At 49.2% G+C, this 13,657-nt stretch overlaps 1 protein-coding gene across 1 annotated transcript in view; it reads left to right on the top strand.

Moving 5' to 3' along the window:
* The window catches only part of LOC119374598 (RNA pseudouridylate synthase domain-containing protein 1), a 42,509-nt gene that overhangs the window by 15,626 nt on the left and 13,226 nt on the right, over positions 1-13,657 (top strand). The window contains exon 2 of the mRNA XM_037644769.2: positions 1,985-2,230. Within this exon, the coding sequence (XP_037500697.1) occupies positions 1,985-2,230 (246 nt within the window). The remainder of the gene's footprint in view (positions 1-1,984; positions 2,231-13,657) is intronic.

Here is a 13,657-nt window from a genome sequence, read left to right as displayed (position 1 = left end):
CTTTGTTATTGTAATTTAGTTGTGTATGCACTTGTTTTTTCCTCTTCTATGTTCTTTCACAAGCATCGGGACGATGCTTTTTCAGAGGGGGGCAATGCCACGCCCACTTCTTGTCTTGTTTTGATGTATTCGGGTTTGACCGGCAGGGACGGTTATCAACGCTCGACGCTGTCCGCGAAGTAGTGTTCTAGAAGCGTCGCGATTGTTGTAGATCGGTTTGTTAAGATTGCGCGCCGCACGCGAATGTTCCAGCTTTGTCTAGAGATAACGTCGCCACCAGCGATATTGCTGGAAAGTTCGATAGCGCCTGTATAAAAGCCGACGCGCTTGATCGCTTGTCAGTTGATCGACGGACGACGCCCTGTTCGCCGCTATCATTGTACAGCGTGTATTGCTGTAGTTCTAGTTCTCATTTTCCCGGCCACAAGTTCGGCCAAATAAACAGTTTCATTCTGCAAACGCCGACTGCTGTCTTCGTCGACGTCACGACCACGTGACAATATGCACGGAGTGTCACTGTGCTGCTACATGAGAATGAGAAGTGTACTTTGTGAGTGATGATAATGGTATTGGCCAATTGAATCCAACGGACAGTTAGGCCAAGGAAAGCTTAATTATTGTGTTTAACTGTAGTGTGATGTAAATTGAAGGGTGGACGAGAAATCTCCTTTTGCTTCGGGGGGATCCGAACCTGCAACCTTCAGATTGCGTGTCCTATCGTCTACCAATCGAGCTACAATGAAAGGAGCTTCCCTGTCCACTTTGTTGGGTATTTTTATGTGTGTAAGCGTTGGGAGTGTTGGCCAGCGCCAGGTAGTGGGATCGAATCCCATAGACTGAAAGGGTAAATTTTTATCCATTTTAGTTCGTTTCAATTTACCTCATAATTATTACAACATAGTTAAAGACCGCAATTAATGTCCTCTATGCTTTCCTTGGCCTAATTTCTTTTTGGACTCATTTAGTTGTGTCTAACAAAGAAACGAGCTCCTCGAAAAAATCCCCTTCTTTTGTTCTCAATGGCAATGGGTGTCACAACATACCTTTGTTACTGTAGGCCATATTTGTTAGGTAATAATGTGCTATAATTATAAACAGCCTTTAGAATGAACTTTGTACTCTTGTCGCATGGGCATTTAAAATTCTTTCGAGCAATAAGACTTCTTCCGCTCTTCAGATGAGGTCTTCTCTGGCAACGAAGTTTGTCGACCTCTTGCTCGGCCAAAAGGAAGTAGTCTCGAGAGCAGTGGGCGCCAGTAATTATTATTTAATAAAATAATAAGCAAATGCATATTTTGCTGTCACCTGGGCTCAAGCTACATTGTGAAGCGGTAGTCTGGTATGACAGCGTGCTTTTGTTTTTAAAAATGAAACATCACTTCCAAAGTGTGCCTCTTGAGCTGAACTTACTCCATGGCCTAACTGTATCTGCTCATGCTCATCTGACCTGATCCAATTTATGGCAACTTTTCGACTATGGTCCAGTTAGTTTGCCTGTGCCTTTTCTTTTTCTGTGCTTGTAAGTGGGTCAGTTTTATTCTGTTAAAACACAATGAATAAACACCAGTTCCTTGCCTTACTCTAGAACTGTTAACATTAGTGCATAAAACCAATAGCTTGCTTGTTGTATGGTAAAGAAGTACTAAATCTACAGCATGGATGTTACCACACCATGTGTCAGAAAAGTCCTCCTACAGGCCTTCTTTTCAATAAGCACGAGACCGTCCAAGGATAAAAAGCATCGTACTCCAAGCCTTGATACTGCCTTTTCCTTCATGAAGGAAAGAAGTGGAAATTTTTCTTCCTTCATGTGCTTCAGTGCAATTCGCAATTCGTAATGCTAATAACCATTATTTAACACAGTTTCATTGAATTGTGAAGAATATTTAGTGCCATTCAACTACAGCCAGAAGAAATACCACATGAATAGCGTATATACTGTATGGCTAGTGCACAAGTCATTGTTGTTCCTTCCTCTGTGCAGGCAGCATTGGGACCTCCTCTTCGAACAGCACGCAAGTGTTATGCAGCCTTGCTGGATGGACACGTAGTCTTGCCTACAGGGTGGCGTGGCATTGAGATCGACCTGGCTGTGGGAGAGGACGGCAGGGAGGGCCACCAGCACAAGATGTGCACAGCCAATGTCGAGTACTGCGTGAACCCCAGAGAAGCCCAGACACGGCTGCTTCTGCTTGGTTGGGGCCTGTTTCATGGACAGCCGGCCACACAGGTATGCTTGCTTCTTCAAGTAACTGCTACAACCAAACATTGCCTAATGATACATTAGAATGCCTGCCATCAATAAAGCACAATAAACGAATGTGCTTTTTGATGAACCTCACTTGCTCCTTGGATCCTATTTGAGACTTGGTATTGCTAAAACATCATCCACATTCGAGAGTATGCATCATTTTTCATAGCTGTGCTACAGAGTGTGGCATGTGTTTGTTGAGGGTTGTTACTCGTGCCCGATATAAGTAGCAAGCGAATTGAGACACTCACTGCTCAGTTTGTCATCCATGAAGTGGTGATTCTGCCAATTTTTTTTGCTTTATTTCAGTGCTTGGCAAATCTTCTCCAAAAATTCTTTAACATATGTAGGCAGATTCCAACACTGGAACTGTCATCTTCAAAAACTTAAACACGCATTACAGGTACGGTGCTCAACGATAATAATTCAATACTTGGAGCGCGTGGCTGCTGGCAGCAAGGTTGACGGTGAAAGCGTTCGTTACAGGTGATGGCCGTATCCGGTTAACAGTTGTTCAGTCTGTGGTTCTCAGTGGGGACCCAGCAGAGCGCTACATTCCTTCGAAACACATTCCTGCCAGCTCCAGCTGCTTTGCGCCGTGCGGCACATGAGCACGGTCTCGAAGCTATGGCAAGCACTGCTCCGCTGGTACCACAAAGAACTACAGACTGAATGACTGTGTACTGGATGCAGTCACCATGTGTAATGGACACTTTCACTGTCACCCTCACCGCCAGCAGCCACGCGCTCCGAGTATCCCGTTTCAGTTGCCAAGCACTCGGTATTGTCATCCGAAGTGTACATAATTATTTATAATTATGGCAATACATTCTTCTCTGGCTGCATTACTTCGATCAGTGCCCGAAGGTGGAGTGGCTGCCGGGAAGTGTTTAAGTATACACCATGATTCCAACCGCAGGGTAGCAAAAGCACAGAGAACTGTGCAAGGAAGAGTCGGCTTCGTCATCGCTCTGTTGGTGATGCTATCATGACACTACCCATTGAAGCAAGCTTGCAGGTGCCTGAAATTATGATTATCAGCAATGTATGTGATACTAGCATAGCACCTTGCAGGTACTTCGGCGACCAATACAGACATTGGTTTCAATGTTACCCATCGACAAACTGGCCCTCATGGAATAGAAAAGGGGCTCACCGTGATGGCCCGACCAAGGGGCACGGCAGCAAACTTGCAATGCGCACCACTAATCCTTTTACCTTTCTCGTGTAAGTAAAAAAACACTACGGCACATGCCTTCGCTCAAGTAACTTATTCCTGGTATTGCTGACATTCCCAAGGCTACTCATTGACTTACTAGATGTGCATACAACTAAAAAATTGCTGGGAGAAGATACCGAGATCAACTATGGTCCCAACAATGCAGCAGTGCAGAAGCAGTTGCAACTAATTGCTGATGATTCAAAAGAGATCAAAGAGGATCACTTGGCCTGCATTGATGCATTGCTATGGTTGGACCTCCCTTATTCGAACTCGCATGATTTGAACTGGTACAATAGTCCTGGCAAAGCGACACATAATTGAATGGAGGAAAACTCTCCTTGATTCGAACCTGAAATACACTACGGTTAATTTGAAAGAGATTGCCCGTCCACACAGACTGCTTTTCGTGCAGTATGCAAGCCAAAGTTCAGTACATCAGTAGCTGCCGCAGCTTTGCAAACCCACAACCATGGGTTCGGTCTGTGGACACTAGAAGGCACATTGCCTCGTTATCTCGGGAGCGCTTGCAATGTGGAATGGAGTTGGGAGAGAGACAGAGTCGGGAGAGACTGTGGTCGCACTGCAAAAACACTTTATCTCACACACCACGGCAAACAAAATTCACACACTCAAAATCTACAACAAAAAGTAACATTAGAAAATGCGACGCTAGTGCGCAATCACTAACAACACATCGCAAAACATTCGAGCTATGCTTAGCTCCCCTAACCTGAAAGTCTGGCCATTATGGCGCCTAGTCAGTCGCTATCCCAATCGAATGTTCTTACTGTTCATGGGGTTCGCTGACTCTGTTTGCTGCCAAAGTCGACACCCTTTCCCGTCATTGAAGCTCCTGTCGACGTCTCGGAGTCGTCGTCGTTGATCAGCCGCCTCGCTGATTGTCTTCATCGCCGATGCTTCATTCTCCATCGAGAACATCGGTCTTTCCCGGTTAGGCCTAACTCTCTGCCTCTCCTCAGTGCCACTGGATCTAACTGCCGACATGGCTCTCCGGGGATTGTCGGTGGGTGGCCGTCTTGTCAAGCGGGGGTAGTGCCGCAGACGCCCTGAGAACTGCTGTGATGAGGCTGCTGCAAGCCCGGGAAGCCTGGCTCGGTCGACACCAAGGTCGACGGCCACCTCGGCACGCGCCTCGTGCCCCCTTTACTCGTGACACACATGCTCAGCTGGTGGAAATATGTGGTCATGTTTCACGTGCCACTAGTACGTGACAGCATCTCGCACGCTGGCAGGGGCCCAGTCCTTTTCCTTCTCCTACTGGCGCAAATATGGCCCCTCCTCCTAAACTGTGTTACTGCTGCATGCATTGGCAATTCGGCATTCTCAGCCACGATCTCGTCAACAGACACAACATGGAAGTGAGAGTGGTGCCATTCACAGAAACATAACCTTTGTACTTCCGAAAGATAATCATTGGCACCAACAGTTGCAGGTGTGAAAGAACTAAGCACATGCAGCAAACTTGCACAACCACCACGAGGAAAAGAAAAAGACAGTGCAAGAAGACCGTGAGATGCCTGGGCAACGAGTCCACGCGAACACAACAGTGACAAGCAGAGTCGCTCTTGGAGGCCTTTCTTTTACTAACAGCGTGGCATCATAGTCGCCATGTTGAAAATAGCATGTACAGTACTCACGAATTCAAACGCGGCATCAAATTTTTTAGTATGACTACTAGTATGCGCAATTGCTCGAGGTAAGCACGTCATGTCTCTAAAGGTAGTGTTGGCTCTGATCTACGAGTTCAAGTTGAAATTGCACCGATACGACCCGAACTGAAGATGGTGGGAATGAAAGTACAGTAGACTCTCAGTAAACGGAAATCTCTTAAACGGAACTGCTGCTTAAACAGAACTACTGCCCCTAATGTGATTGGTTTCATACTTGGATTCTGCACCCCTGCTCCTCTCTCAGTAAACAGAACTCCTGTTAAACGGAGCACATTTTCCTGGTCCCTTCCGGTTCCGTTTAACGAGAGTCTACTCTATGTGTGTTAGCCCTAAATTATGCTGTTTCAATCCGTGAGTACTGTACATATCACGGGATCTGTTTTTGCTGGAACGAATCGAAAATGTCACGGATGACCAGTCCCATAGTCAAGCTAGGCCAAGCTGCATGAAAAGTCAAGGTGGTGACTCTTCATGACCACTTGGGCCAGCTCGGTGTGCCAGTGTGCGGCATATCTCACCAGAGCAGTTGTGACGTTACAGCGGAGCTCTCAACGCATTGGTAACTGTGCCGGGACTGACAAAAACAAGCTAGAAGCTGGGAAAACGTAGCACCCAGGAATGTAGCGGTTGCTACATAGAGGGGTTCCACTGTATTGTGCACTATTCCACTAATTAAAGGGACCCCCGCTAGTTGGAACTCTGGTTAATTTGAGCAGATTTTCTGTCCCTTTGGAGTTTGAATTAAGGAGATTCAGCTGTGTTAGACTTAGCAGGACTTGACAACCGAATCTCATACTACGTAGACAGTGTTGAAGGTCCTCTAAACAACCCAGAGAATATAGGGGTTCTTAATTAAAATATGAACACAACAAATCGGCGCATGCGAACCTGTCCCTCCTTGGAATCGCTCCGCGTGCAATCGGAGTGGCAGTGACCCCTATCCAGCAGTTCACATTGAATCGTGACCGTGGTGGGTGTCACGGATCTCCGTACAACAGTCGGCTAGAATGAACGGATGAGACGAGAGCGTTACACACACCTATTTTAATTACACACAAAAAGAAAAACACACATTTTTACCCCAAACCACTGCAAACATATAAAACATACCGGCACAAAATAAAGCTATGACAAAAAGAACAAGTGAAGGAAACAAACTTCTATACAGTTCGAAGCGTTCTTCGCTCAAACAACTCACGGCGTTCTGTGCCGATGCATGATGAGGCGAGGCGTTGTCGGGACACTTGCTTAACGTCGGCGTTCGAGTCGATGTGTCGATGCCGCAGGCTTTACCGGTTGCAGAACGCGAGCTGGCGTGGTGCTTGAAGCTGGGGGGCTCGGAGTTCACTGACCTTAGCGTCTACTTGCGCTGGTCAGCGTTTCACGGGAACAGGACTGGCTCAGGCGAGGTCTACGGAGCGGTGCCGCAGGACGAAGCGCTCGGGACACAAGCAGATGACGCTTCCTGGCCGCTGCGGGTGTTCGCGCCTGCCATCCAGTTCCCAGGACGTGTCCTTGAATGGCCGGTGACTACGGTGCGGTGCCGTAGAGCGATGGAGCACGAGACTACGGCGCGATGCCGTAGAACAAAGGGAGCCGGAGTGCCCGGAACACAGGCCGGCGACGCTTGTGCCCGCCTCACGCGCTCCCGATCGAACACCCAGGGCCCCTCTGCCCCCGTCATCTTCTCTTTTATATCTTCTCCTTCGTTTTTCTCTTCTTCTCGTCGTGCAGTTACACGTCAGGCTACGCTTGACGTCTTCCTCTTCTTCTATCACATTTTATTTGTCACCTCCTATATGTGACAGTGGGTTTCAGGCCAGTGGGGACAGAGGTGCGTCTTTCAACGGGAGGTTCACCTTAGTTACACCTCTGCGTAAATGTATTATGAGCCGAGGCGCCGCATTGAAGACACTAGGTTGCGCATGCAATCCGACAAGATCAAAATTTAGTTGCGGTGTTGCAGTTGTGCATGAGTCTTCAAGAAACACGTAGCCATGAGAACTTCTCGAAACGGTGCCGTAATAGCTGAGTTAATCGCTTTTGATGATCCAAAAGCGGCCCTCGCTCGCTTGACTCTTTCCTTCGCTACGCTCTGTTCGTCAGCTCGTCTCTCCTGCTAGCCGAGTGCTCCTGCTCACCGTGCGAGGAGGAAGAGCGGCGAGTGCACGTACGTGCGTGCAGACAAACAGGTTCTTTTTTCCACAGACATGACCAAATGCAAGTGGTGACGTCACGGCCAACGCTGGGAATACCGAAAGGTCCGGAAAAGGACAAAGGAATTGTTTTTTTTTTTAATTATCTCGTGGCGTGCTCGCGGCTTATAGGGCTGCCACATTCGGCATTGGTGACCGTTATGGCAATCTGAACTCTACAGGTGCATTCACTTGAAATCTTAAAAAATTAGCGGAGGTTGTTTAGGGGCCCTTTAACATGCAGAAAGTGATTCATGATCTAGGGCTTAAAGTTGATGACCAAGAAAACCGCTCACATGGGTCAAGTCTCATAACCTAATAATTGTCATTATTTGTTTGTCTTTCTAAGTGCTGATAAACGTTTTCACCCAAACACTAAAACAATAGCGTGCCACCAGCTTACCTTGCAGGAGAGAGCTGATAATGCCTGTGAGTGACACATGCAGATGGGGTCATTCAACCTTCTTGACCCTTGCGCATAACTCACTCGGGTTGACAGAGAACAACTCGGGCAGTTGTGCAGCTTTGAGTACGAAGACCTCTATTACTCTCTGCCACATGACAAGCTTTTAAATTGTGTCGGTCTGTATCAGTGAAAAAGCCCACAAATTGGTTTTTTCACAGACATATGTTTCAGTGGGGGTCTCCTGGAATTTCCATGTGTTCAGTCTATGCTGGCTGGGTGGAGAGAAGTCATTTTTGTGCAGAAACTGGAAATTTGCATTAGCTCTAAGAGTGCCTCTGTTCTTAGTGATGTATACCTCAGCAAGGTTGAGAAATGCTCAGATAACACCTTAACTGATGGTGCTATAAAGGTATTTCGGAGCAAGACAGCAAGGTGTTTTGATTCATCGTACTTTGGGTAACAGCGCAACTTTACGACGGGACAAAAAGAGGAAAAAAAGTGCTGTGTCATGTTTATCATCCTTCCTTTGTTCGTGTGTTACCTAAAGTACGATGACACGTGTCTTGCTTTATAGGCGATTACTTGAAACTTTGTGGTTTCAAGCCTTCGTGTGCAGGCTGGCCAACGCTGATTTCATGCCGAATGCACATAACTGATTGGAGAGTGTGGTTTTCGACATGTGTTGCCTCTGCCAGCAGACCACTGACAAAATTGCTTGCTGCCAAGATTTTCAAGCAAGACTTTGATTTGGGCGAGTTGGTACATGCTTAGCTGGGGAAAAATAGCGCAAAAAAGGACGAGGGCGCAGGAACACAGTAGACTGGACGAGCGCTGAACTTACAACTGACACCTTTATTGCACCAACCGCTCGTTTTTACAGCGCATCGAACCGAGCATGCCATTCCAATCAAACCGCCAATCAAAAGCATCAGGTATGCAAACTACATTTTCACTGAAAGCTAACACGTGTACATGAATTACACTGTGCGCACGCATCTTCCACACTCAGATGAAATGAACAAAAGTGGCAAACCGATAAAACCATTTCCTAACAAGGATGAACAAGCAACGGAAAAAAACCGACCAAAAACAAAAACAATCAAGAATCCATTTTCGAGCCACAGGCTCACTTACCGCGATAACAATGATTGGGAGTGTGTCGATGGAAAATTAGAGGATGACCAACAAAAAACACGGTAAAAGAACTGATTCATATGAAACCTTTGAGATATTGAATCTCAGCGTCAGTGAGCAAAATAGATGGCTTGCTGAGGCAACTGTCTCCTGCTTCCCTGGTAAAAAAACGCTTCCACGATTTCATGTTCTGTTTTGCCGTTTGCCTTCTTTAAAAATTGTGTGTTCTCAAAAGTGGGTGCTGGAATTGATAGACACAACCTTCATTTTAAGCAGAAACTGGTGGAAAATAATGAATTTAATGCATTTTTCACAAACTGACACATCTAGTGCCCGCGCCGTGAACTAGAGGAAACAGGCATGACAACCTTGCCAGCCGTCCCTCGCATCTCTCAACCTTCTCTTTTCCCGCTGCGGTTCCTCTAACCAGTACGATTGGTATTGGCAACAAACAATGCTTCCGGGTAGATCCCATCTCAGTTCCTTTGTGGAAGCGGGAGAGTGAGATGTAAAGTAGAGGTAGAGAAAGGTAAGTAGCAAGCGTAGTGTGAGTGGTTGGTGTAGGCCTCGGTGCTGTTCTTACGCAGCGCAAACCAGGGTTCGCCGAATATGTCGTAGCATATGCAAGTCGTACGCTTACTGGAGCCGAGACCAATTACACCGTCACAGAAAAAGAGTGCCTGGCGATCATCTGGGCCTTTACAAAGTTCCGACCTTATTTGTATGGTCGCCCATTTGATGTCGTCACCGGCCATCATGCACTATGCTGGCTGTCGTCATTGAAGGATCCCTCGGGTCGTCTCGCTCGCTGGGCACTTCGCCTGCAAGACTATGACATCCACATGCTGTACCGCAACGGACGCCAGCATGCTGACGCCGACGCCGTCTCGCGCTCCCCCTTGCCTGACGACAATGCCCCCTGCTCTAACATTCTAACATTCTAGCAAGTCTATCACCTCGCTGATAGACTTGCTCACTGATCCGTCAGCAACACCAACCACTCGTGCGTTCCGTCGTCAAGCCCACCATTTCGTCATTCGTGACGACCTACTGCACCGACGCAATTACAACGCCGACGGCCGCCTGTGGCTACTTGTGATACCCCGCAGTCTGCGTTCTGAAATATGCGAGTCCTTCCACTCTTTTTCGGAATGCACGCACTCCAGGGTACCCAAAACTTACCACCGCATTCGACAGCGATACTTCTGATGAGGGATGTACTGCCACGTGCAGAAGTTCGTTCGCTCCTGCCTCGATTGCCAACGCTGAAAACCTTCAACACACGTGTCACCAGCTGGTCTACAACCATTACCTTGCCCTAACCGTTCGTTTGGGCGCATGGGCATCGATTTGTGTGGACCACTTCCTCTGACGTCGGCTGCTAACCGCTAGGCCATCGTCGCTGTCAGGGCCGTAACTAAGGGAGGGTTGAGAGGGTTCTGACGCCCCCTGAAATTTTTTCATGCTTTAACTTTTCAGGTGATACTAAAATACTTGCACGCCTTCACAGCGACCACCTGTTGCCAAAGTTAGCCATTCTACACACAAACACCCCCCGAAAAATATTCCTGGGTACGGCTCTGGTCGCTGTTGACCATCTAACGCGATACGCCGAAACTGCCACCCTCCCAGAGGCTACAGCGCACGATGTTGCCGCCTTCATACTGCGTCACAGTCCACCCCAGGAGCTTCTCAGTGATTGAGGCCATGTCTTGTCCGAAGTCGTCGAAGCCATTCTCAAAGAGTGCCATGCTGTTCACCGCAAACTACTGCTTACCACCCGCAGACGAATGGCCTAACCGAACGCTTTAACCGCACGCTCGGTGACATGCTCTCAATGTACGTCGCCGCCGATCACACAACTTGGGATGCCATTCTGCCCTTCGGCACCTACGCCTATAATACCGCCCCTCAGAGCACTACTGGTTTTTCACCCTTCTTATTGTATGGAAGGCACCCGTCGCACACCATCACAATACTTCCATACAAGCCGGATCGATCGGAGTGTGCGCCTATTTCTGCCACAGCCAGACTTGCTGAGGAGTGTCGCGAGCTTGCCAGAACCTTTACTACGCAGGACCAAAAGCGGCAGAAGAGCATTTGCGGTGGCACCACCACTTGTGAGCCCACGTTCCTCCCTGGAGCGCTCGTATGGCTCTCGGTCCCTGCCACTGCAACTGGCCTCTATTCAAAACTACTGCCGAAATACAAAGGCCCCTACCGTGTGGTCGAGCGCACATCCCCGGTCAGCTACCTGATCGAACCATCTTCAGACACGGGCCATCGAGGGCGCCACATTGTTAACGTGGAGCGCCTCAAGGCCCATTATGACCTGCTCATATTGACAAGCTGTTAGGTCGCCTGGCGGCTCCCTTTTTGTACCCGGGGTAATTGTAGTGAAGCCTTGGAGCTAAGTAATGGGTTGCGCTCTCCAGCGCCTTCTAGTAGGTCGTCCTCTTTGGCTTCTCCTGAAAAGACGCCGCTCGCGCTGAGTGTCCGTGCTTTGCCTTGAATGTTGCCATTGCGCATTGTCGCTGACTCTTGTCAAATAAACACCTTCACACAGGATAGGAAAAAATTCACCGACGATTACGATACGGCCTAATGCGAATTCTGAGCGCAGCTTCATGTTGGGGCAATGCCAACTGTGTTTGAAGTTTTGGCTATCTGCAGTTGTAGCAATGTAGCATTCGTTACATATTGCCGCAGAAACTGCTAGCGCTCGAGTGCTATGCACACCACTCTGTGCATTGCAGGCGTCGTGAACCAAGCGAAATGCCAACAGCCTCGTTACGACAAGCGAAGCCAGCCGCTTGTGTTCAACCTGTACTTCCTATTTGTCCTCATTTGTTTCCGCGGTATGCTACAAGATAGCCGCAGTGCACGTGCCTGCCCTGCATGTGCACGAGCTCCGACCGAGGGGCCAGCGCGCGTGATGAAAGAAGAAAGCGCGGTGAGAGGCCAGTGGCTCGCAATATTGACAGACTCCGCATTCGCTCTCTTTCATCTTCGTTCGCTCTATCGGTTACGCCACCGCCGACAGCGCTCAACGCAGGAATGGACGCCTAAGAGCTGCGTCCTAAAACATGCACCCTGCATCCACCGCGAGGACATTTGACGTCACGGCTGTTGAAGAGCAGCCTGGCATGCACTGACAAACCTTCAAAAATACAGCCAACTGTTAAAAATATGCGAAAAAAACGCAGTTTAGCAGAACAGTCATTTTTCATGTGGAATTTCGATGTTTACATAAATTTTTCCAATTTTTGTTCAGTATCCCTTTAAAGGGACAGTAAACCTACAAACCCTTAGTCCAAAATTTGGGATGAAAAGACAACTGCACACTTGTATGATGTGAACATGCTGCCTCAAGAATTTTGCATATAAGTGCTATAATAAGGAAGTTACAGGGTATAGAACAACCCGCTTCGGCTGGTTTCAGTTTCTCGCTCGGCCTTCCCACGCTTTTCAGCAGCATAGAGGGCTGAGCGTAGCCCGCTTTTGTGACTATGCCCATTTCGGCAAAGTAACACGACGTCAGCAAATACGTCATCGGCACACAGCCAACGACCGAGCAAGGCTTCTTCGACGCGTCGCTCGTGTCAGGCGGTGTGGTTGTGGAGATGGGTTTGCGAGAAGCTTACCCTACGAGGCGACCGGGAAGGGAAGCGATGTTCTCCACTGCCGCAGCGAACAAAGACGCTACAGCCTGGTTCGTCAACTCTCCAGCACGGCGCAGAAAAGACACTCGAGGCAGGTTGTCAACAAACAAGGGTTTATTAACCCAAGCTGCAGCACAGTGCAACAGTTGCGGGACTGCGGGCCGTCAGGGTAACTCCGCAAGACCGATAGAGTACACTTGCCTACAGCGCCACAGTTACCACACAAAGAAAGAACCACCGAAGCGCACGAACAAGAAGTTGTTGTTTGTGGTTATGTGGAGGAAGAGACACTAATTTCTGCAACCCTATGGGGAGCACAGCGCAGTGTCTAGGGGAAGGGGAAATGAAAGAGGATAGAAGTGTGTAGGGTGTCGTTGTGTCTCGTTCACCATGGCCGGAGTAGCAGGCAAGTCGGCAGCAAGGGCAGGGGCGGCAAGGTTCCAGCTCATCTGTCGGCGGCTATTCCCGTTTCGTCCAGGAACTCCACCAGGCTCCGGAGTGCTGGCAGGTGGGGACGGGACGGGAAGAGCACTGTTCTAGTGTGAAGGCAGGCAGGTCCTGTCTCCGGTAGGCCGTAGTGACCCTTGAGCGTTCCTGTGCCAAGGCAGGGCAATCACAGAGGAGGTGCTCGAGGGTCTCAGGGTCACCGCAGCGACTGCAGGCTGGGGAGGCGCAGCGACCCTTAGCGTGGCGGCAGGCAGCGGTCCACACGCAGCCGGTCTGCAGGCGCAGCAGGGCAGACCGATCCCTCCTGGAGAGGCCCGTCTCTGGTAGCAGCCTTGGTCCTCGTCCATTGGCTACCCTTGAGTCTGGGTGGACCGTGACCAGGAGCTTCTTGAGACGGGCCTTGAGATGGGAGTGCCAGGCTGGTGTGCTGCCTTGGCAAGCGTGTCCGCCTCCTTGTTACCAGCTATGCCCACATGGGAGGGCAACCAGTGGAAAGAGACGGACGTGCCAGATGCAGCAAGGGCCCGGTACTTGGCTGCCAGGAGGCTTCCGGTCAGCCCGGTGCCGCGATGGTTGGCCAGGATCTGCAGTCCGGCCAATTCTGCAGCCGCGGAGCTCGCCGGGAAAGGCACCTTACACTGCCTGCTGC

The sequence above is a fragment of the Rhipicephalus sanguineus genome, chromosome 11 (assembly GCF_013339695.2).
Source record: "Rhipicephalus sanguineus isolate Rsan-2018 chromosome 11, BIME_Rsan_1.4, whole genome shotgun sequence".
In the NCBI taxonomy this organism is placed as follows: Eukaryota; Metazoa; Arthropoda; class Arachnida; order Ixodida; family Ixodidae; genus Rhipicephalus; species Rhipicephalus sanguineus.
The sequence above is the reverse complement of the archived record's forward strand: the minus strand, read 5'-3'. Positions and strand labels throughout refer to the sequence as shown.